Consider the following 25,371-nt stretch of genomic DNA (forward strand, 5'->3'; position numbering starts at 1 on the left):
GGAAAAGACCCACGACATCCTACTGAACTAAAACTACTGAAACAATAAAAGGGACCTTCCGGAAGCAAGAATGCTCACCAAAAAACTCTGGAGCTCAACTAGAATCAATGATGCGCTGGATGTTGATCCTGGTTACTTGTATCTGCATCAATAAAAGATGCAGGACAAATGACATCAGTAAATTGAATGTACGAGTATGCGAGGGGAATTCTAAAACAAGACATAAGCTTGAAAGGAACTGAAAGAACTTCCTGGATAAACTCAACTCAACTTAAATGAACTCATTTCAATATAAGGCAGTATAAATAAGTGCAATATAAAGAAAAACTTTTAAAACTAGATAAAAACTCTGTGTATTTAGAAATAAAATGATAACTCTATATGTATGCAATGATACAATATAAACTCAGGATGTATATAAAAACACAAAATGCTTCTATGGGAGTTTCTCTAATCGACAACACTCACTAAAAAGCTATTGTGATGATACAACATTTTGCCTCACACTGCTAGGGCCGTATGATACCTTACCGATGGTATAAAACCTGACTACTAAGTTGATCCACTAGTCTATGCTTAAAAGAACTAAGGAATAATCTAAAAAGTATGATCCTTTTCTACCCATGGTGGCTACATGGTTTATGGGGGCTGTGAGTTGTCTGAACTCTCCCCCATATCAGCACTCAATACTACTCCCAAAATATGATACTAGCTCTTATGTTTAAAAACATACTTCTTTCTTTGATTTGAGATAATTGCTCAAAAACTTAGCTCAAGGGCTATCTTGAAAATCAAAGTTTCCTCTCTTGCTTAATTGTGAAAGCATTTACTCTTTTTTGAAAACTAGCTCAAAGGCTCTTTGGAAATCTCAGTTTCCTATCTTGTTTAAATGTGAAAACGTTTTAAACTCTTTGGGAATACATAGTCCCCATATACTCTTTGAAGAAATGAACTTCAATATTTACTCTTTACTCAACTTGAACTTTAAGTCTTAAAACAAAGTTTAAAACATTTGCAAAAGACTTCTTGAAAAGGCTCTAAGAACTCTCTAGACTTGGCTCTTAACTTTTCTTGAATTTGAATTTATGGATTCAAGGTTATGATTCATGTTTGTGGATGATTTCTAGATGTTTAGAAGTCATTTAGAGTAGTTATAATCAATAGGAAGTGTTATTACACTTTGGAAGGATTTAAATGGGATAAACGATGAAAAATGGGTTGTGGTGGATGACCCTGGTGCATTAATGGCGCACCACGCCATCCCCCAAAGTTCATAGGCTCATTTTGGGTGAACTATTGGCGCGCCGTCCCATCCTCTCTGGCGCAAATGGGGCGCGCCGCGCTAGGCCCTCCCCAGGTGAATTCTTGACGAATTTTCTTCTCGTTTTCTCACCTTCATTCAATTAAACTCGATTCCTTTTCCCAATATCTTCTTAGATTCAGATACCCAAAACATGTACACTAGAATCTAACTCGAAAAAACTCTTAAATCGATAAAACATCTCAAGAAAACTCATCAATCCCATATAAGTTCAAGAATGAAAGCAGTCCAAGAACACAACTCAAGAACATCAAATCCTAAATCTTTTAGGATGAAAATTACACTAAATTAAGCATGTTTGGTGCGTGGGTGAACGAACCCAATGCTATGTGAACTCACATGCCTTGTAGGATCGAATCCTCGATGAAATCCACCGTCAATTCCTCACGAACACGACGAAATCTTGATTTCCTTCTCTTTTTTCTTGAGTTCTTCTCTCTAAATCCCTAGCATAAGTATCTAATTGTGTAAACAATTTAGATCCCAACTTAATTACCAAAAACGAAATTAATTAATTTAGCGGTGAAAAGACCATAATGCCCTTTTAAAATCTGGTTTTGACTTTCCTTAACCAGACGACCTAATTTCAATTGGACATATTTCACTCATACAAACTCGAAATTGAGCAAACTCGGAGGCGTTGGAAAGAAAATTCCAAGATATTTCCTACGGTATCTAGAAGAATACCTAACTCATCTTGATCTAGGAGTTATGGTCATTTGAAGTTGGCCCAAAACTCATACTTAACTTAATTTAACCAATTTTCTAGATTTTCATTCTTTCCAAAAATGATTCTTTCTAATTCTAGCTCTTTCTAGTTACATGGTGTTACACTTTGTCTCAACCATCTAGACTCAACTTTTGAATTGAACCTTTGGGACACAGCCCATACAATAAAATGAAAATAAAAAACAAAGGAAATAGTGGGTTTGTCCTTGAAGCTATGAGGACTTACCAAATCTTCAACTCCTTTGCTCCTTAGAAACCCATCTAAAAGAATATAACTCAAGTCTCCAAACCCTACATTTGATTAGAATGTAGGCAAAGTATGCATTAGTATAAAAGTACTAAATATGTTAGCTAGCATAACATCGTAAGAGTATAATATCATAGGGTTAGTCAACATAAGACATAATCCATAAGCATAATCAAATACTTCATGAAACATAAAATATGAGCATAATAGGCAATATCATAATCACAAATAAAGTCTCTAATTATAAGCATCATATAAGCATTATTCAACTCTTAGTCTTTTATATCATAACAGAACTGCTTCTCAATTAACCTCAAAGCATACTTGTGCAATGCATGAATGACATCCCATAATACCATCCAAGCTAAGTATCCCTTTTTGGTTATCTTAAACATAGTCTCTATACCTAGTCAAGTCTTAGGCTTTCATAAGTAGCTTCAAGTCATACTTGTACAATGCATGAGTAAGACCCCATAATCCTACTCACACTAAGTACCACCTTAGGCCATTATACTAATCACCTTAGGATCTCATCCTTTTCCTTAACTCTCATAAGCAAGGGAATCTCTCACCTTTAGTCAATTATAACAAGGAAGGCAACTATAGCACAATCCTATCTCAAGATACATCACACAAGAGAACACTTACTTGAATAACCTTAAGTCATACTTGTGCAATGCATGAATAGCATCCCATAATACCATTCATGCGAAGTACCACTTTTAGGTCCTCATAGTCATACTTCTTGGTTGGAAACTAGTTCCTCTCTTTAGACCCTAGAAAACTATAAGGTACGCTCTTAAGCACATCTTAGTTCATTATTAGGTTGAACCCTATGAAATACGTCTTTAAGCATGTCTAAGTTCCTTATTAAGATGGACCCTATTACTTAAGCATGTTTGTCACACCCCGAGCCTACACCCAGGGAGGGACTGGCACTCGAGAACCATTGTTGGCCCCAAGCGAACCCTAGCTTGGCTTACTTACTTAGCGAAAGACTTAACTTAACAAAGATAAACCCAAATAAAACTTAGAATGTTATGAATAAAACATTCAATTAGCCAATAAATGCAAACTCAAGTCTCAACATAAGATAATGAAAATGAAAAGATTAAAGAACTAACATCTGACTGTCTATGAAACCTCTAAACAACTGAGATGTATATCGAGACAAAACCCATGACATCTTACTGAACTAAAACTATAGAAAGCAATAAAAGGGACCCTCGGAAGCAAGAAGGCTCACCAACACACTCTGGAGCTCAACTAGAATCAACGATGCACTGGATGGTGATCTTGGTTACCTACATTTGCATCAATAAAAGATGCAGGCCAAATGGAATCAGTATATTAAATATACGAGTATGCGAGCGAAATTCTAAAACAAGACATAAGTTTGAAAGGAATTTAAAGAACTTACCTGGCTCAACTAAACTCAACTTAACTGAACTCATTTCAATATAAGGCAGTATAAATAAGTGCAATATAAAGAAAAACTTTTAAAACATGGATAACAACTCTGTGTATTTAGAAATACAATGATAATTCTGTATGTATGCAAAGATACAATATAAACTAAGGATGTATAAAAAAATACAAAATACTTCTGTGGGAGTTTCTCTGACTGACAACCATCACTCAAGAGATATTGTGATGATACAACAATTTGCCTCACGCTGCTAGGGCCGTCTTATACTTTGCCGAGGGTATAGAACCTGACTACTAAGTGATATCCACAAGTCTATGCTTAAAAGCACTAAGGAATAATCTAAAAAGTATGACCCTTTTCTACCCATGGTGGCTACATGGTTTATGGGGGCTGTGAGTTGTCTAAACTCTACTCCATAGCGGTGCTCAATACTACTCCCAAAATATGATACTAGCTCTTATGTTTAAAAACATATTTCTTTCTATGATTTGAGATAATAGCTCAAAAACTTAGCTCAAAGGCTATCTTGGAAATCAAAGTTTCCTCTCTTGCTTAATTGTGAAAGCATTTACTCTTTTCTGAAAACTAGCTCAAAGGCTCTTTGGAAATCTCAGTTTCCTTTCTTGTTTAAATGTGAAAACGTTTTAAACTCTTTGGAAATACATAGTCCCCATATACACTTTGAATAAATGAACTTCAATATTTACTCTTTACTCTTTACTCAACTTGAACTTTAAGTCTTAAAACAAAGTTGAAAATATTTGCGAAAGACATCTTGAAAAGGCTCTCAGAACTCTCTAGACTTGGCTCTTAACTTTCCTTGAATTTGAATTTATGGATTCAAGGTTATGACTCATGTTTCTGGATGATTTCTAGATATTTATAAGTCATTTAGAGTAGTTAGAATCAATAGGAAGTGTTAGTACACTTTGAAAGGACTTAAACGGGCTAAACGATGAAAAACGGGTTGGGGCGGACGACCCTGGCGCACTGCTGGTGCGCTATGCCATCCCCCAAAGTTTAGAGACTCATTTTGGGTGCACTGCTGGCGCGCCACCCTAGCCTCCCTGGCGCAGATGGGGCGCGCCGTGCCAGGTCCTCCCCAAGTGAATTCCTGATGAATTTTCTTCTCGTTTTCTGACCTTAATTCGATTAAACTCGATTCCTTTTCCCAATATCTTCTTAGATTCATATACCCAAAACATGTACACTAGAATCTAACTCGAAACAACTCTTAAAATCCATAAAACATCTCAAGAAAACTCATCAATCCCATATAAGTTCAAGAATGAAAGCAATTCAATAACACAACTCAAGAACATCAAATCCTCAATCTTTTAGGACAAAAATTACACTGAATTAGGCTTCTTTGACGCGTGGGTGAATGAACCCAACGCTATGTGAACTTATATACCTTGTAGGATCAAATCCTCGATGAAATCCGCAATCAATTCCTCACGAAGACGACGAAATTTTGATTTCCTTCTTCTCTTTTCTCTTGAGTTCTTCTCTTTAAAACCCTAGCATAAATTTCTAATTGTGTAAACTGAACCAATTCAGTTTAGACCCCAACTTGTTTACCAAAAACGAAATTAATTAATTGGGTGGTGAAAATACCGTAATGCCCTTCTAAAATCCGGTTTTGACTTTCCTTAACCGGACATTCCAACTTCAAATGCACATATCTCTGTCATACGAACTCGTAATTGAGCGAACTCAGTGGCGTTGGAAAGAAAATTCCAAGATATTTCCTACGGTATCAGGAAGTACACCTAACTCATCCTGATCTAGGATTTATAGTCATTTGAAGCTGTCCCAAAACTCATACTTAACTTAATTTGACCAATTTTCCAGATTTTCATTCTTTCCAAAAATGACTCTTTCTAATTCTAGATCTTTCTAGTTACGGGGTGTTACAATGTCTAATTCCATTTATTGTTTTGAACACTATGAGGTACTTATTTATGTAAGTCTTAGTTCATTGGATATAGAGATTGCTACTAGAAACCTTAACTCCACTATGTGAAGGCTTCCATCTCATGAGACCTAACTTTGGGAAAACTCACACTCTACTACGTAAGAGTTCCCCCTTTTAACTTGGATAGTCCTCACATCAACTAGGTGTGGTTCTCCTTTCAACTTGGAGCCTGGACCCTATCTTGTCTGACACTCCATCTCATTGTCAATATCCACTTGGAGCCAAGCATACACCCCAAGATATACTTTTAAGCCTTGCTTAATATTCATGTCTCATGGAAGGATGTCCTTGACAATCAATCCATGTTCAATTGATTCTATTACTTTATACATTCAAGCATTTATAAGGTAGGTTAGGTGAGTATAGGACTTTCACCACAACTCTATCCATTAAGCTCTTATTCTTATTTAGACTTTACTCTCAAAGCCTTAACATACTTAGTTTATCACATTGGCTTTATTCTCAAAACCCTAGTGATCAAAATTCACACTACAAGCCTTACACTCAAAGCTTTACTTCTTATAATCATCATTCACACCTAGATTTCAAGATATTTTAACCACATTCTTTATTATCAAGTGATTCTAGTCATAATTCACCATAAAGGTTCAACTTCAAGCTTTACTAGTTATGATCCATCATATATATTATAATCTAGTTAAATTCATGTTTACAAGTTTTTATCCTTGAACAATTACTATAAGCTTCATCAATTTTAGATGATCATCTCTAAGTCTTCACTTTTACCTTTCACGTCATAAACCCACAAAATATCAAATTCATCAATTAGACTAGGGTTAACCATGGAAAACACATAAATTCATCATAATATCACAATTCAATACTAAATCAATCATAAAAAAGTACTATCCACTCAATTGGAATCATACTCGATCACTACCCACAATGTAGGAAGAAACCCTAGCTAGAATTGGGTTTTGTCTTCACAATTGGGGGAAATCTAAGGGGCTCTATGGGTGGAATAACCCATAGATGAATAAGCTAACATACCTTGATTCAAATCCCTCACAAAAGCTTGAAACAATAGAGAAATTCGTCCCTAGCTTCCTTCTATTCTTCTTCTTCTTCACTTCTAGAGAGAGGGTTTTTTGGATGGAATTTGGGTTCTTTTGTGAATCGAAAACAATTTTTTGAAAATCATATAATTAAGGGTCTATTAGGTATATATAGTTGGCATAATTACTAATAAAATGACCCTACTTAATAACTAACTAACTCTAGAACCTTCCCTTAACCCCTCACTTAAAAACTAAGAATCCAAAACTGCCGCAACCTAGGAGACCTCCACCCACAGATCGTGGATGGGTCTACAGACCATACTGGTCCTTCATGGGTGCAGTACTGAATCTCAACATTCAGGTTAAATAGGGGCCCTGACCCATGACCCCTTCCCATGGGGTGTGGGTCCATCTATTGTCCGTAGATGCCCTTCATGGGAGGGCTGTTTTTTGACAGCTTTTGGGGATGTTTTGGGGTCCTCCTCAAGGACCCCTTGGTTGGTCCTTGGGGAGTCGTACCTTGAAGCTTATCCCCTTAACCCCTCATTCTAAGTACAAGAAGTCTTTATTACAATTCTAACCCTCACATTGAACTCTAGATCCCTCACTTAAGGCTCTAGTTTAGATTACTAGTTTCCGGGTATTACAGTATCAGAACACATGTTTCAAGTGTCCCAGGGTGTCTATGAAGCCGTGTCAAGTAGGATCTTTTTTATGGTTGTGAGGACCCCACTTTTATAAATGAGGGACTATAGACATTTAAGAAAAGTTTCCCGTTCTTTCATACTCTAAATCGTGCAATAGAGCTATGCCATAGAGACTTTTTCTAACTCATGCATTCTCATACCCATTCGACTATCCCCATACTAAAGGTAGTTGAAAAGAAAAGTAAGTTCTTTATCAATGAGTTACTCTTAGCAAAATCTTGAGAAACTCATGAGACTCGAGAATGGCTTGAGAGAATCCCATGAGTGTGTTAAGTGTTCAATTTTAAAGGAATGCACCCATAATTATATGAATCATGCGTTTGAACTAAAAGCGAGTCGTACTCTTTTCCTTAAGCCTTGTTTCAGCTGAGATCCTTATGAGGAGGTATGTTTAGAGTTTGGTTAGTATTTTCACCCGAAAAGGTAACATGAGTTATGAGATCATGAGCAGTAGTAGTGAAAGAGCCCAGAGTTAGAGGAAAGTATGTAGAGGTTCAATAATCTAAGGAAATGAGATGGTGATGGGGCAGATTATGTTATTGCAATCATGCACCCAGTCGGTTATAAGTGATGAGTTCCTTTATTAGTCAAGCAAGGAATTGTAAGGTTGTAGAAGAGTTCGTTATAAAAGGAATAATTATTAGTCATGATGAGATAGAGTACATTGTTAACCAGAATAAAGTTGATGTGGATGTGTCATCGTGTTAAATGAGATTAAGTATATGTGTGGAATGAGATAGAAGAGTATTCATAAGGTGACAGACCCAAGCTAGGCTTATGAATTTTGAAAGGAAAACCCCATGGTATTCAGAAGATGATAGAACTATTTGGGAGATAATGCACAGTAAGTGAGTAAGTAGTACTAAAGTGGTGAAGTGAAAGGTGATGGTAATTTGTGAGTATGGAGACGGAGAGGTAAGGATTGACTACTTGTCATAAGGTCTTAGTGGACGAGTGTTTCTAAAATTTACGCATAGTAGTGGTGAGTTAATATAGTAGGCGAGTAATCATATTGATATTTGGGTTTAGTAATAAACATTAGGCTAGAATTTGAGATGAGTGTCATGATCAAAAGAATGACAACATGAGGGTGATGATGTTAGTCTTGAGATTTGATCTAGTAGACTTGACATAGAGTAGGTGAGGAGTTGAGATGTTGTTGCAATGAATGTGAGTAGTACAAGTGAGAGACCCAAACCTTTAGATAAGGGCAACAAAGTGTGTCTAAGTCACAAGAGTATTAAAAGGTGTGCCGAGATGGTATATTACCAGATGAGGTTCCAATTAAGTTATAATTTTCCATATGTACCTAGAAAGCATAATTGAGTTGTCAATGTGGAATAGGTCCATAGATTTCAAGTGGTAGCTTTAGACCTAAGAGGGAGATGATAAGATGAGAAATCAAGTGAAGTGTTGAGAATTTCCTAAGGAGCTGGTTAATAGGAGTCCATGGAGTTGTTAGATTACTAAGCTTGAATATAGTAAGAGTAACCCATTCCATACCCAATCCAGTCGTCATTCGAGGACGAATGATCCCAAGGGGGAGATATTGTAACACCCAAAAATATTTTCAAATGAGATTACTCTTAGCAGGCTAAGGGAGTAACATCTAACATCTAGCTCAAACACCCAACAAGCATAATGTAAATACAACATGCCAACTTAAAATAAATGTCAAGAAATGATTAGTACCTTAATTTGGAACTTCTCCGGATTCGAAGAGATATGGGTATCTCTTCTTCATATCCTCCTCAACTTCCCATGTAGCTTCCTCAACAAACTGATTTCTCCACAGAACTTTGACTGATGCTACTTCTTTAGTTATCAACTTGGGAACTTGGCGATCTAAAATCTGAATAGGAACCTCCTCTTGTGATAAGCTATCTTTGATACCAATATCTTCAGTAGGTATGATAAGTGAAGGATCGCCCATGATATTTTTCAACATGGAGATGTGAAATACCGGATGAACCGCTGCTAACTTTTGTGGTAGCTCTAACTCATAAGCTACATTGCCAATCCTCTTGGATATTTTGTAAGGACCAATATACCGGGGACTAAGTTTCCCCTTCTTGCCAAACCTCATAACACCTTTCATGGGTCAAACTTTCAAGTAAACCCAATCATCTACTTCAAACTCTAAGTCTCTTCTCCTAACATCTGTATAGGATTTTTGACGACTCTACATTGTTTTCAACCTCTCTTGAATAATTTTCACCTTCTTCATAACTTGATGAACTAAGTATGGTCCTATCAACCCAACTTCACCAACCTTAAACCATCCAATAGGAGATTTACATCTTCTCCCATAAAGAGCTTCATAAGGAGCCATTTGGATGCTAGAGTGGCAACTACTGTTATAAGCAATTTGATGAGAGGTAGGTGATCATCCCAATTACTCTTGAAATCAATCACACAGGACCTCAACATATCTTCTAAAGTCTGAATAGTGCCCTCTGCTTGACCATCTGTCTGAAGATGAAAAACAGTACTTAAGTTCACATTTGAACCCAAGCCTTTCTGGAATGACTTCCAAAACTGTGCAGTAAATTGTGCACCTCTATTTGATATAATTGAAACAGAGACTCCATGAAGTCTTACTATTTGTTGAATGTATAACTTGGCATAATCCTCCGCTGAATGGGTAGTCTTTACCGGCAAAAAGTTGGCAGATTTTGTCATTCTTACAACAATCACCCAAATAGAATCATGTTGCCTGCGAGACCTTGGTAAACTTGTGATGAAATCCATATTGATCATCTCCCACTTCCATTCTACAAGTTCTATATTTGAGCCATACCACTAGGCCTCTGGTGCTCTACTTTAACTTGTTGTCAATTCGGACACTTAACAACAAACTCTGTAATGCCCTTCTTCATGCTACTCCACCAATAAACCTCTTTCAGATCACGATACATCTTTGTGGAACCCGGATGGATATAATATCTAGAGCTAAGATTTTCCTCCATGATCCTCTCTTGGAGTTCATCCACCCTTGGTACACACAATCTACCTTGATACCTCAATACGCCATCTCCCCCTTGTTCAAAAGCCATCACTTTTTGCTTATGAACATTTGCCTTCAATTCAAGTAAAATAGGATATTGGTCTTGCTTTTCTTTCACTTATGAAACTAATGATGATTCAGTCCCATTCATCACCACTACTCCTCCTTCTGTGGAATCCATTAATCGAACTTCTAATCGTGCAAGTTTGTGCAAATCTTTCGCCAACTCTCACTTTTCTTCCTCAACATGGGCAGTACTACCCATAGACAACCTGCACAAGGCATCAACAATAACATTAGCCTTACCTTGGTGATATAGGATACTCATATCATAATCCTTGAGTAACTCTAACATCCTCATCTGTCTGAGTTTAAGCTCTTTCTGACTAAATACATACTGAAGACTCTTATGATCGATGAACACATCCACATGAACACCATAAAGATAATGATGCCATATTTTCAAAGCAAATACTACGACATCAAACTCTAGATCATGGGTCGGGTAATTCTTCTCGTGAACTTTCAGGTGTCTCGAGGCAAAAGCTATAACTTTGCCATTCTGCATTAACACACAACCCAAACCAACTTTGGACGCATCACAATATACAACAAAGCCTTGCGTACCTTCTGGTAAGGTCAATACTGGGGCAGTAGTCAATCTCTTTTTCAGTTCCTGAAAGCTTTTTCTCACAAGCTTCAAACCATTGAAACTTAAATGTCTTCTGAGTCAACTTGGTCAAAGGGGACGAAATAGATGAGAACCCCTCTACGAACCTTCTATAATATCCAGCCAACCATAAGAAACTCCTCATATCAGTTGGAGATGTGAGTTTAGGCTAATTCTGCACTGCATCTATCTTTTGGGTATCAACTCTAATTTCATCACCGAAAACAATGTGGCCTAAGAATGCCACATACTCAAGCCAAAACTCACACTTAGAGAACTTGGCATACAACTCTCTATCCTTTAGAGTTTGGAGAACTATTATGAGATGACTAACATGATCTTCCTCATTCCTCGAATAAATTAGAATGTCATCAATGAATACAATAACAAACATATCTAAATAAGGCTTGAATACTCTATTCATTAGGTCCATGAATGCTGCAGGCGCATTGGTTAAATCGAATGACATGACCAGAACTCATGATGACCATAACGGGTCCTGAAAGCTGTCTTTGGAATATCACATTCCCTTACTCTTAACTAATGGTAGCCAGATCTGAGGTTTATCTTAGAGAAACAAGTGGCACCCTGAAGTTGATCTAAAAGATCATCAATTCTCGGAAGAGGATACTTATTCTTGATGGTAACCTTGTTCAACTGACAGTAATCTATACACATAGATTACTACATTCTAAGGGAACCATCCTTATTTCGCACAAATAAGACTGGAGCTCCCCAAGGTGAGACACTTAGTCAAATGAAACCTTTCTCTAGGAGATCTTTCAACTGCTCTTTTAACTCTTTTATTTCTGCTGGTGCCATCCTACATGGCGGAATAGATATGGGACGAGTATCAGGAAGAATATCTATACCTAAGTCTATTTCTCTCTCAGGAGGGACTCCAGGAAGATCATCTGGAACGACTTTTGGAAACTCTTTTACTACTGAAACTGACTGAATATGAGGTATCTTTACACTAAAGTCATTAACTCGGACTAAGTGATAGACACACCCATTGGAAACTAACTTTCTTACCTTAAGGTATAAAATAAAATGACCTTTAGGCACTGCTGAACTACTCTTCCACTCTATAACTGGCTCATTAGGAAACTGGAACTTGACAACTCGAGTTCTACAATCAACTAAGGCATAACAGGCATGAAACCAGTCCATACCAAGAATAACATCAAAATCTACCAAGTCTAACTCAACTAAATCATCCATGGTGCTCTTGTGATTGACGAAAATGGTATAATCATGATAGACTCTCTCTGCTAGAATAGACTCACAAACAGGTGTAGAAACACAGAAGGCTCACTAATTTTTTCAGGAAGAACATCAAAATTCATCGCAATATAAGGAGTTACAAATGATAAACTCGCTCCTGGATCTAGCAAAGCATAAACATCAAAGTTAAAGACTTGGATCATACCCGTGACAACATCTGGCAAATCCTCTTTCTCTTGGCGACTTATGATAGCATAAAGACGGTTTCCTCCTCTGCCTGCCCCTGAAGTAGCTCCTCTAGATGCAACTCTGTCTTGTGGAGCAACTGAAGAAGACTGGGCTCTATTGCTCTCATTACCGTTTCCTTGCTTGTTCTTAGGACATTATCTCATAAAATAATCATTCTGGCCACACATAAAGCAACCAGTGGAGACATCACGACACATCCCTGAGTGGCTCCTACCACACTTAGCACATACAGGAGGCTTACTACCCCCTTGTGCCATACTACCTTGAGAATGGGTAGGTCTAGCTCTGAAATACTGTGAATTCTGACTATTATACTCACCTTTGTTCCTTAGTGCAGGTGCAGTAGCACATGATGGAGCAGGTCCCTTCTGTTTCTGTTGGAAAGATGACCGGTTGGCATTACTCTTCTACTGCCCGGACTCATTGTGTTAGCTCTCTTATTCTTAAACTCTTCTTTATCCCTCATCTTGTCCTCCTTAACTTGCTGTATATGGATCATTAGCCTTGCTATGTCCATATCCCCTATCAGCATAGCTGCCTTGCCTTCCTTGGTTGACAGGCAAGACAACCCAGCAACAAATAAACTCATCCTTCTCCTCATGTCAGCAACCATCTCCGAAGCATAGCGGGAAAGTTGTGTGAACTTCAGACTGTACTCATGAATGCTCAAATAATCTTGCTTAAAAGTGAGGAACTCTCATACCTTTGATCCTCTCAGTTCTCGGGGAAACAAATGCCCCAAGAAGGCCTCCTCGAACATATCCAAACTCACTAGTGGTTCAACCTCAGCTCAGTTCTTTTTTTATTGATCAAACCAGATCCTAGCTACACCCTTCATTTGGTATGCAACTAGTTCCACCCTCTCAGCATTAACAACACACATAATCTCAAAAACCTTCTGAAGTTTCTCAAAAGAGTTTTCTGGATCTTCAGTAATAGTTGAACCTGTGAAGCTTGGTGGATTCATCCTTAAGAACTCATGGATCCTTGAAGTATCAACCACTTCCTGTCGATTCTCTCTCTGTTGCCCAACTTGGTTGGTCATAACTTGGCTCAACATCCGAATGGCCTCACAAAACTCAATATTGGTGGCCTCTCCTTGGGGTTGCACTTCAGGTGCATTAGGTATCCCTTGTTCATGTGGTTCAACATTTCTTCTAGCCAGACGACCTCTGACAGCTCTTCGTGGAGGCATGATCCGAAGACATGAGCAAGCACGAGTTCCAAAGAGACTTTTATAAAGATACACTATCACACGAAATGAGTATGAAAGAAGTGAGATAGTTCCTAAATGTCGCAGCTTCCTAATTATAGATGTGGCGCGCTTCACACCGATAACTAGGAATCTACAGACAGGGCATCATAGACTCCCTAGGACTCTTGAATTCTATGCTATGATACCAATTTTGTCACGCCCCGAGCCTACACCCTGGGCGAGACTGGCACTTGAGAACCATTGTTGGCCCTAAGCAAACCCTTGACCTGGCTTAACTCTTAGCGGAAGACTTTCTCATGATAAAATACTTTAAAAAGTAAACTGAACTGCTCAATAGATAACTTAGAATGTATAAAATAACACTAACTTAGCCAAAGTGGCAACTCAAGATTCAACATAAGCCAATAACAAGATAGTGACAAATGAACTAACTAACTGTCTATGAAGCCTCTAATAACTGAGATGGATGTCGAGACAAGACCCACGACATCCTAATGAACTAAAATACTGGAAAGCAATAAAAGGGGATCCTCCGGAAGCAAGGAGGCTCACCAACAAACTTTGAAGCTCAACTAGAATTAACGATGCACTGGATGTTGATCCTGGTTATCTATATCTGCATCATAATAACGATGCAAGCCAAATGGCATCAGTACATTGAATGTACGAGCATGCGTTGAGAATTCTAAAATAAGACATAGGCTTGAAAAGGGAACTGCAAGAACAAATATGGTCTCAACTAAACTCAACTAAACTGAACTCATTTCAATATAAAGCAATAATATAAATGCAATATAAAGAAAATCTTTTAAATCATGGATAACAACTATGTGTATTTAGAAATACAATAGTAACTCTATATGTATGCAAAGATACAAGATAAACTCTGGATGTATATGTAAATATAAGTAACTCTGTGTATATAATAATACAAAATACTTCTGTGGGAGTTTCTCTAACAAACAATCATCACGTAAGAGCTATTGTGATGATACATCATTTTGCCTCACGCTGCCAGGGCCGTCATATACCTTGTCGAGGGTATAGAACATGACTACTAAGTGGATCCACTAGTCTATGCTAAAAAGTACTAAGGAATCATCTAAAATTTATGACCCTTTTCTAACCATGGTCGCTACATTGTTTATGGGGGCTGGGAGTTGTCTGAACTCTCTCCCATTTCGGTGCTCAATACTACTCCTAAAATATACTAGCTCATATGTTTAAAAGCATAATTATGTTGTTTGAGATAATTACTCAAAAACTATCCCAAAGGCTCTGTTGGAAATCAGTGTTTCCTCTCTTGCTTAATTGTAAAAACGTTTACTCTTTACTGAAAACTAGCCCAGAGGCTCCTTTAGAAATCTCAGTTTCCTTTCTTGTTTAAATGTGAAAACATTTTACTCTTTGGGAATACATAGTCCCCATATAATATTTTGATGAAATGAACTTCAATCTTTACTCTTTACTCAACTCAAACTCAAGTCTTAAACGTTAAAACATTTGTAAAAGACTCTTGGAAAACTGTATGAACTTCTTTTGACTTAACTCTTAACTTTCCTTGAATTGAATTATGTATTCAAGGCTCATGATCTCATGTTATGGATGATTTCATGTTTTTTAGACGTACCTTAGAGTGTAGAAATCAACTAGAAAATATAGGTACATTTCAAGGGAACTCGTATGGAAAGAAGTGGGAAAGGGTAGAAGGCCTAGCGACCCTAGCGTACTGAGTGGCGCTGAGCTCCAAAGCCTGAACAATAGAAATTGGGTTGGGGCGCTCTGAGTGGCGCGGCGCCCCAGGGCCCTTCCTGCAAATACTGATGTGGGGCGCTCTGAGTGGCGCAGCTCCCCGCCCCTTTACCCTAGAAAATCCCAATTTTTCTTGCTTGTTTTTCAACTCTAAACACTCTAGATTCAATTGGTTCTTTCCCCAGATTCGACTACATAACCAAAATAGGCAAGAATCTACTCGAAACGACATCTAATTTTATGAATTTAAATCAAGAACTCCTCAACAATTTCAACAATCAAAAACTCAATTTCTAAACTTTCAAGAACATAATTTCACTGAATAAAATCATGATTGGCACGTGGGTGAACTAACCCAATGCTATGTGATCTCACATACCTCGTAAGGATCAACCCTTGGCGAAATCCACAAGCAAATCTTCAAGAACTTGGCGATTCCTTGTTTCTTCTTCTCTTTTCTCCTCTTCTTTTCTATTCTCTCAAAACCGTAACTTATTTTCAATAGCGTAAACTGAATCCAATCAGTTTAGACCCCAACTCAATTACCAAAAATGAATTTAATTAATTGGGTAATGAAAACACCATAGTACCCTTCTAAAATCTGGTTTTGACTTTCCTTAACTAGACAACCCAACTTCAAATGGACATATCTCACTCATACGAACTCAAAACTGAGCAAACTCAGCAACGTTGGAAACATAATTCAAAGATCTTTCCTAAGGTATGTTGTAGTACACCTAACTCATCCTGAGCTAGGAGTTATGGTCATTTGAAGTTGACCCAAAACTCATACTTAACTTAACTTTGTCAAACTTTCCAAATTTGATTATTTCCAAAAACGATTTCTTTATAATTCTAAGTCTTTCTAAAGCGGTATGTTACATATACATTAACATGCATAAAGCCTAATATAAAAGAAAGAAAATTAATATTTGGTTCATTTGAAACAACTGGAAAAAAATAAAGACAAAACAGTGTTATTAACTTTATAGAATTAAATACCAAGCAAATCATTATATTTTATTTTTTTTAAAAAAAGGTTACAAGTCCAAACTTTAATTTGTGACAACTGACAAGTAATGTAATTTTTTTTAACATAAGGAGAGGCTTTCTACCTTAAAATTAAGTCCAAACTTTTATTTCAAATATATCTTTCCACTACACAAATCATTTTGATCATATAAATATTCATAACAAATCTAACAATGCTAATTTGTTTCTCACTTCTATCAAACTATATTTAAATATATTGTCATAAATATCATTATTCAATCTGATAATTCTAAGATTTCATCTCTAAGATCAAATGCAAATAATAATTTCTTCTATTAATCCAACATGTAGCTTAATAACTCCTTGTATTGAGAAATCTTTTCTACTGAGACATGTAAAAAATCAACGATGTTTTTAATTTCTTTTCATGATTTGTTATCTATGCTTAAAGTAAAAATTTAACTTATTGTGGGCCCACTTGAAATCTTAACTATCATCAAAACTTTATACTTTTTTTCTAATGTTCATAACCTAGTGAATAGTAATTTAGAGGATTGTACAGAGTAACTGAGTGGGGAATTTATTTCAGCAAGGAAGTCGTATTTTTTTTCTTGTACTGAAATTGAAAATTCTAACAAACTCTAAGTACCTGAGTAATTTTTTTTCCATTTGGAGACTCTTAGATCTTGGCATTCATATTTCAAACATTACATTACAATCCAAGAGATTTTTTCTTAATTGAGTTGTAATTAATAGACTAATAAATTATAGTCATGTCTGTAATTTTATCTTAACTTCACATAACTTTCATCTAGAATTCACCCAGTAATTCTTTGCAGTGACGGAAGAGATAAATATTTGATTTATATGATCAAAGACTTACTAATTATGGCCCCTCAGTTTTTTCTTTTGTGTTTTGAGGATTGAATTATATTAATTTTGATTAATATTTTAAGATACATATTTTTATTTAAATTAAATTGATTTTCTAAATACAAAATATGAGAATATTTCTAGCGAGTAATTATATATCATTTTCAAGATAACCAATTAATACGCTACCTCTAAGAGTAAATGAGTAATGCTTTATTATTATTATTATTATTATTTTTATCAAGAAGATTTTCAAGGTAGTGCAAAGGTGTAAGAATAAAATCCTGAATCTCAGGAGGCCTTTGAATATGAACATCAGGCTGTTTTGACGAAGAAGCCTATTCCGAAACTTGTTTCACAGATTTTAGCTTACTATCAATTTGAACAATCAGATTAGACAGGCTATCTAATTTTTTGTCTAGAGAACAAATATGTTCACCAATAACTTTGACATATAGGCCCAAATAATTATTTTGAGAAATAAGACGATTGATTTCATTTATACTTACCGCGGCGACCTTATTATCAATAAATTTATGAAAAGTAGTAAAAGTAATACCAGTATTATTTGGTAAAATAAACGGAGCTTGAGGAGGATAAATGGATTGAATAATATTACCCGATTCATCTTTGTAAGATCGTTCAACAACGTTGATGAATAAAGGCAAATAAGTGGTTATAAACCAAGGCACAAAAAACATAATATGATTATGTAATGCACAAGTTTCATAAAACTCTTGAGAAATATTATTTAAATCTTCTTTACTATAAGTGTCAAAAAACCAAGTTTGAAACCGGTTCCATTTTTCATTTAAAAATTCGTTTTGAATATTTTTTTTTGCCAATGAACCTGGACTAAAATCAATTTGCTGTTCACTCATCATTAAGTATCACTAAGATTAAAATTCATCTCGGATACAGAAGGAATATCCTTATCAGAAATATCAAATGCTTTGTCATTCGTTTGAACAATGTTTAACCGAGGATCAATTTTAATTTTTTGTTTTTTCTGCAGATATAACTGTTGATAAAGTATGTAATGAAGCAGCGCGATTTCTTGCTGGACCATAACAAGGTTCTATCGGAGAAATATGTTGAAAAGCCAGTCTTCTATCAGAAGAAAAAAATGTCTACTATAAGGAACACTTTTTTCATCAAACTGCATACAAATTTTTCCATCGTAATTTTGACTAATATGAGAATATTCAGAATTAGTGGCAACATCGGTCATTTGCTCAGGGGGTATAACAGAATCTAAAATCCAAGTGGTAGGAAAATTAATTTCTTCCCATTTTATAGGTCTTCTAGTAGTGACCTTAGATCTGGCGAAATTAGTTTCTACTAAAATAGTTTGATCAGATGTATCATATAACTTACATTTAGGATTCAAAGTAGCAAGTAATTTATAATAGATTCTATACGATAAGCAAATTAATTCAGATCCAGGTGCATAGTTATAACCATGTGTTTTAACATTCAAAGTTAAAGCATCTAATATATTAGAATCAGTCAAAGATAACTGCAAATTGGGCTGAGCATTAAAATAAACTGGACCATAAGCCACCGTATATATATATACATATTAAAAATAATAAGATTATTATTTTAGTTGAATCAGTTTGATGAATTGAATAAGTCTATTATTTTAAAAAAGACTTTAATAACATGGCATGACAATTAGGAGAGAGTAAAGTTTTTAAAGTTTTAAGTATATTTGGAGGAAAATAGTGATAGTTGGGTGATATTTTGGTCCTAAGTGAAACATAAATGATATTTCAAGGCAATTCCCCAAACTTGGGTGACCATTTAGGGAATTGACTCATATTTTCAAGATTAATTAACTACTCTATCAAGGGTATAATGGGTAAAATATGGTAATTTATACATAAATTTTATAAAATGACAAGTATTGTGGTCCAACTATTTATAAAAGGAGATGACATATAAAATGGGACGGAGGGAGTTATAAAGTTGACTTAAGAAAACATTAAATAAGAGTTGAAAGGTAAAGTTACAATATTTCTTAATGTAAATGTAAAATAAAAAGGTAACATATAAAATGGGAAGGAGGGAGTGGTATTTTCTGGTTTTATTTTACGTGGCACTCTATTCTCATAATCCGTCTTTAAAAATGTCATTTTATTGTAATTGAAAATAATTTAACTTAAAATTCTCCATCTACCCTTCATTAATGAAATGATTTACAATTATATAAATATATAAAAAATGTTTTAGCCTATAATTTTCTAAAATCTTTTTTTTCTGTTATACATCGTATTATGTCAAACAATACTAAGTCAAATGGAATGGACGGAGTATTTCTTTTATTTTTTTGTCACACCGTCCATATGTTTTCTCCCATCCCCCAGACCCCCACTATGTATATTCACTCCTTGGTTGGATCTGAATTTAGAGTTTAGAAGCTTCTACAATAATTTTAGATTAATATATAATAATAATAATAATAATAATAATAATAATAATAATTGAACTGACAATATTAAATTTATGTGAATCTATATATATTGTATTGTAATTTTTTTTAATTATAATTTTAACCAAATCAATAAAGATATTCAGATGTAAAAGTATATATTATGATTTAACAGCAAATTTCTATACTAGCCGCATCTTCCTAAGTTTTGATGCATAATTTCCTAAAACTCATAAATTTCCAAGTGACTATTTCTAGTATTTCAATGAGAATCTATGTTTCGTTATGGGTTTTCTTAGTGAATTAATTTAATAAAATCAAAATGGAAAAAATCATGTTTTATAACATAAAATTTTCTTTGGTTCACGCGGAAAAAAACATCTAGTTCTTATAGTGTGAAAACTATTGAACTTATGGGATGTGGTTCTGTGGAAGTTCATCAAGTGGTAGCTCCTTGTACGCAACTAGTGCTACTTTTTATTGACTAAAAGTTATTTTCTAGATTAAGATTCTTATCATGGGGCCTAATATAACGTCCTAATCATATTTCTAATATGATAAACTTATACTTGTTTAAATCAAATAGATAGATAAAAGACGTGTTTGCACAAAACTCCTCTCACTTAACCATGATCCATTAATATTAATTTTTCCACTTCATTAAATCACTTAATTATGATGTGTGTAATAGTTCATCTGTCCCAGTTTATGTAACACATTTGTTTTAGTCCAATATAAAAAGAATATCACATTTCAATGATTGAAAAAATTTTAAATTCATCTATTATTCTTAATGGCATGATTTATAACGACACAAATGATTAAATATTTATTTTACACCACATATTTTAAAAATCTTCATTTCTTTATTAAACGTTATATCAAATCGAACAGTACCGCATAAATTAAGACTGAGTTGACTAATATGATGTAGTGTTGTTTAATAATGTGTAGGGCCTTTTCTTTTTAGCCATGCCCCTTTAACATAATGTGATGTTGACAAGTGACAACCTTAAGAATCATTGTTTGCAAACTACTATTCTTGTCCTTATAAATACTCACTTCTAATTGTATTAAAAACCTGAATTCTAACCATTCTTCATCTTGCCATTACCAAAATAAATCAATACCAAGAGGCAAATATGGCCTTACAACAAATTTTTCAACACCAAATACCAGAAACTACCTTTGATCAACGCGATATTTCCTTTGAAAAATGGAACACAATTAATCTTGATAAACTTGAAGAAAACTCACCTGAAGGTTTCGAGTGCAACATTTGCCTGGATGTTGTACATGATCCTGTTGTTACATTATGTGGTCACCTCTATTGTTGGCCTTGCATCTACAAATGGATACATTTTAAGACCATTTCATCAGAGAACATCGATAATCAACAACCAAATTGCCCTGTTTACAAAGCTGAAGTCTCACAAAAAACATTGATTCCACTCTATGCTCGCGGTCAAGCTTCAAAAACATCAGGCAAGTCCCTGAATCTTGGTATAGTCATACCACAAAGACCTCCTACTCCGAGATGTAGGAGTCACGGACTAATACCCAATAATAATATGCCTCCATTATCCCAGCAATCTCATGATCATCATCGAAATTATACGAGTACAGAACATATGTTAAGTCTTGGTGGAACGACAACAGGGGAAATTTTTTATGCGCGAATGTTTGGGAACTCATTGAATACTAATTTGTATACATATTCAAGTTCATATAATCTAGCAGGAAGCAATAGTCCAAGGTTAAGAAGACAACTATCACACGCGGATCAATCACTTAGCAGAATCTGTTTTTTCCTATGTTGTTGTTTAGTAACATGTCTTCTCTTGTTTTAATCATCTTCTTCGCGTGTTCATACAATGTAATTATATTTAGTAACGCGATATATGATATGAATATACATCTTTGATCAATGTAATATATGATCACCTGGATTTATATAGTTAACATTATGAATTTTGAGACAGACTCAATCGAAATTGAAAGGATGAATCAAATCCAATCATTAAGAAGACAAAGCTTGTTTAGCTTCTTGTGTCATTTTAAAATCAAAATAAGAAAATCCCACTAAAGAGACCAATACCATTTTACAGCACATCTCAGCCATCACTCCTTTCATTTTAATTTATTTATTTGATTTTGACTTAACACAAAGTAAGTAAGAAAGTAAAACGAACTTTTAAATTAAATGGTATTAGATTAAAGATACGTAAAATATATAAAAAAATATTCTTTATAATCTGAATATTCAAATTGAAACGGAAAGAGTAGTTTTCACATCTAGAGAAAGTAATGAATATTCAAAGATACAAGCACGAGGATTGAAAAACAAGACATTCAAAATCAAGGCATCAACATCTCAAAGAGAAATAAGCATAGGCCACCTCTCTTTTTTTCTCATGCTTACTGTTCGGAGTCTGCATTGGAGCCTAAATTAAATTTGAATTGCATAATACAGGCTCATTCGAGAGTGACGCTTCCAATAGGATTTTCTTCATATCCAAGACTCAAACCTGAAATTTCTAATTAAAAATTGACCAGTTACAACAATGCACCACAACCCATGTTGATAGGCATAGGCCGCCTATCTCATATGCCAGCTTGTCATTATCTATTTGGCTAGGTTAACAACAGCAAGTGCTGATGGGTGGTGATTGACATGATGGCTGCCGTCTGTGGAGAGTGATGGTATAGAACATTCCAAATATGGGTGTGTTTGATGTGAAAAAAATTGAAAATTGCTTATGGTGAGTAATATCTTATTTTAATAAATCATCTATTTTTAATACTTCAAAATTATTTGAAAGCATGTCACCAACGATAATTGTTGTATAGGTATGGACACCTCAATTTGGTTTCAACGGTCTACTAAACATTCAACTCGTCTCCATTATATCTCATTACATTCTATGCTGATGTGACAAATAAATTTTAAAGGTGTCTAAATGATTATTTTGTATATATGTTGGAGAGTTTAGCTGGTATAGTGGAAACAAGTCGAGTTTATATGGTGTCTAAATATGCATACATAATGATAAAGTTAAAGTATTTACTTTTAAGCGGAGGCTATATTTGAATGTCAGTTCAAGAAATTATGCCTTTCGAACTAGTGGTATACAAGTTGATAACAATATCTAATTTTAATTTATCTTTTTTTTACTTGAAAAAAAAAACAATCAAATTTCACAATGAAACATAGTCAAACGCTCCAATGAATTTAAAGATATATATCTGATTCTATGATTGATAACTTATGTTTTATTTGGTCAAATATGATAGATAATATCAACAATTGTCTAAAGATTTCCACTTATTAAAGTTAGTGTAACACTAGGGAAAGCATTTTAAAAAATTCGGTGTCCACTTTCATAAGTTGATATCCACCTAATTCAACATCACTTACACTACATAGAAATGATTGTAATTAGCACTAAATCTTATATAGGTAATAGGTTTAATGATTTAATGATCTATCAAGTTTCACAAACATTATAACAATATTACCTTTGCATGTCCAAGTAACTTAGGTGGTATCTACTTTTGCACAAGTTGTAGACCATATTTCCCCCCCTAATAAATAACATTGAACTTTAATTTCTTCAATATAATTAACTAGTGCATCAATATAATATATGCCTTGTTACTATCATTTTGAACCACGCATTATAGGCATCCCAATTATTGTAATGTGAAAACTTTCTTTTCTTCAAATATAAAAATGACTTTTGTTCCCTTGATAATGTTATAAAGCATCATATTCTTCTTATCAAAGCTAGTGTTTCACATTCCCATGCTCTTTTTACCAATCACAAAAATATTGTCATGTTCCACTATCATTGCATAATGCCCCCCAAAGAATCTTCTACCATATATAATTCATTATTGAAGTTTGACAGATTCAAATGTTATTTCTACCTATTTTAGTTTGGGCGAATATAGTTAAATATAATATTGCTATGAAAAATGACAGATATCTCATATAATTAATCAAGTTAAGGTGTAAAAGTTATCCAGAACATCATTATTATAAAAAGTAAAATAAAGATGAAACAAGATAAGCCTATGCTTCGAAAGGCAGACTTATTTGAACAAAACCAAGAAAATTCCACCTAACTACACCCCATCTTAAATAAAAAAAATACCATGTCTCAACCTGTTTAGAATTGGGATGGTGCTTTGAAGTGAAAAGGGTTTAAAGGATGGATCGGAATAATTACAGCTCAATGTCTTTGATTAATCTAATTTACAAATAGTCATAATTGTATAGGTTTTGTATATTTAGTATACTATATATACATATTTATACCTATGATATACATAATTAGTGAATATGTTTTACATATTTTGATCATATTGATAAAATAATTTGGCCGGATCGTACATATAGATTAGTTTTACTTTAGATTAATTGATGTATAAACAAGTCATATTCAACTTACTTCAATTGTCAAATATATTTTAATTCAAGTGTCCTCGATCGGAAACACTTACTTGAGCTTATCAATCTAAATATGTTGTCCTGTTTTTGGGGCTAACAGAACAACGTAGCCAGATTGAATTGTGTTGTCCAGCTTATGATGGAGTACACAAAGCTAACACAAAAATGTAAGAACAAATAACAAAATTGTTGGTTGCGTAAACAAAGTCCCACATTGATAGCTAAAAAGATTGAGAAATTATATATAAAGTGTAGAGTTTCTTAATAGTGTGAAGCTTTTTGAAGAAAATCGTACCAAAATTTGACCCAAAACAAATAATATCGCACCTTGTTAAGAATATTTCATATATTTTTAAAATAGAGGAACTATTTTTCTTTCCAATAATGACCCTAGTAGATTTTTGTTAACCTAAAATACAGCAGCAAAAACAGAGAAATAAGAAATCGAAGAAATGGCAGAGATAGTTGAATTGCAGAGAAATTCAGCAAATTGGGCTAAGGTAGTTGACGATATAGTGAGAATAGAGAAAAAGATTTTCCCCAAACATGAATCTTTAGCTCGATCTTTTGATGAAGAACTGAAAAAGAAGAATTCTGGGTTACTCTACACTCAATTAGGTGAAGATATTGCTGGTTATGTTATGTATTCTTGGCCTTCTTCACTCTCTGCTTGCATCACTAAATTAGCAGGTCTGAACTAAAAATACCCTTTTCATAATTTTCTGTTTTGCTTTGATTTTCCTTTTAATAATTGGTCTTATTCTTGAATTTAATCTGATTATTGTAGTTGTATTCTTGGATTGAAGTCTAAGCTGATATCTAACATTGTTTATTGGAAGAACAACATACTCTGTGTAGACAAGTCGGGTCTGGAGAGGGTAGTGTGTACGTAGTCTTATCCATCCCTACCTGTGAAAGTAGAGAGACTAATTCCCAATGTGAGTGTGACTAGGACTGCGTAGACAAGTGGGGTCTGGAGAGGGTAGTGTGTACGCAGTGAAAGTAGAGAAACTATTTCCCAATGTGAGTGTGGCTAGGACTGCGTAGACAAGTGGGGTCTGGAGAGG

At 34.7% G+C, this 25,371-nt stretch overlaps 2 protein-coding genes across 2 annotated transcripts in view; one reads left to right on the forward strand and one right to left on the reverse strand.

Annotated features, from left to right (window-relative positions):
• The window catches only part of LOC125858376 (serine/threonine-protein kinase Nek6-like), a 1,100,283-nt gene that overhangs the window by 502,585 nt on the left and 572,327 nt on the right, over nt 1-25,371 (reverse strand). The window lies entirely within an intron of this gene.
• LOC125858391 (E3 ubiquitin-protein ligase RMA1H1-like) lies at nt 20,855-21,892 on the forward strand. The gene has a single exon (XM_049538151.1). It carries the CDS (start codon nt 20,994-20,996, stop codon nt 21,699-21,701), a length of 708 nt encoding a protein of 235 aa, XP_049394108.1. The 5' UTR covers nt 20,855-20,993; the 3' UTR covers nt 21,702-21,892.

The sequence above is a fragment of the Solanum stenotomum genome, chromosome 3 (genome assembly GCF_019186545.1).
Source record: "Solanum stenotomum isolate F172 chromosome 3, ASM1918654v1, whole genome shotgun sequence".
Lineage (NCBI taxonomy): Eukaryota > Viridiplantae > Streptophyta > Magnoliopsida > Solanales > Solanaceae > Solanum > Solanum stenotomum.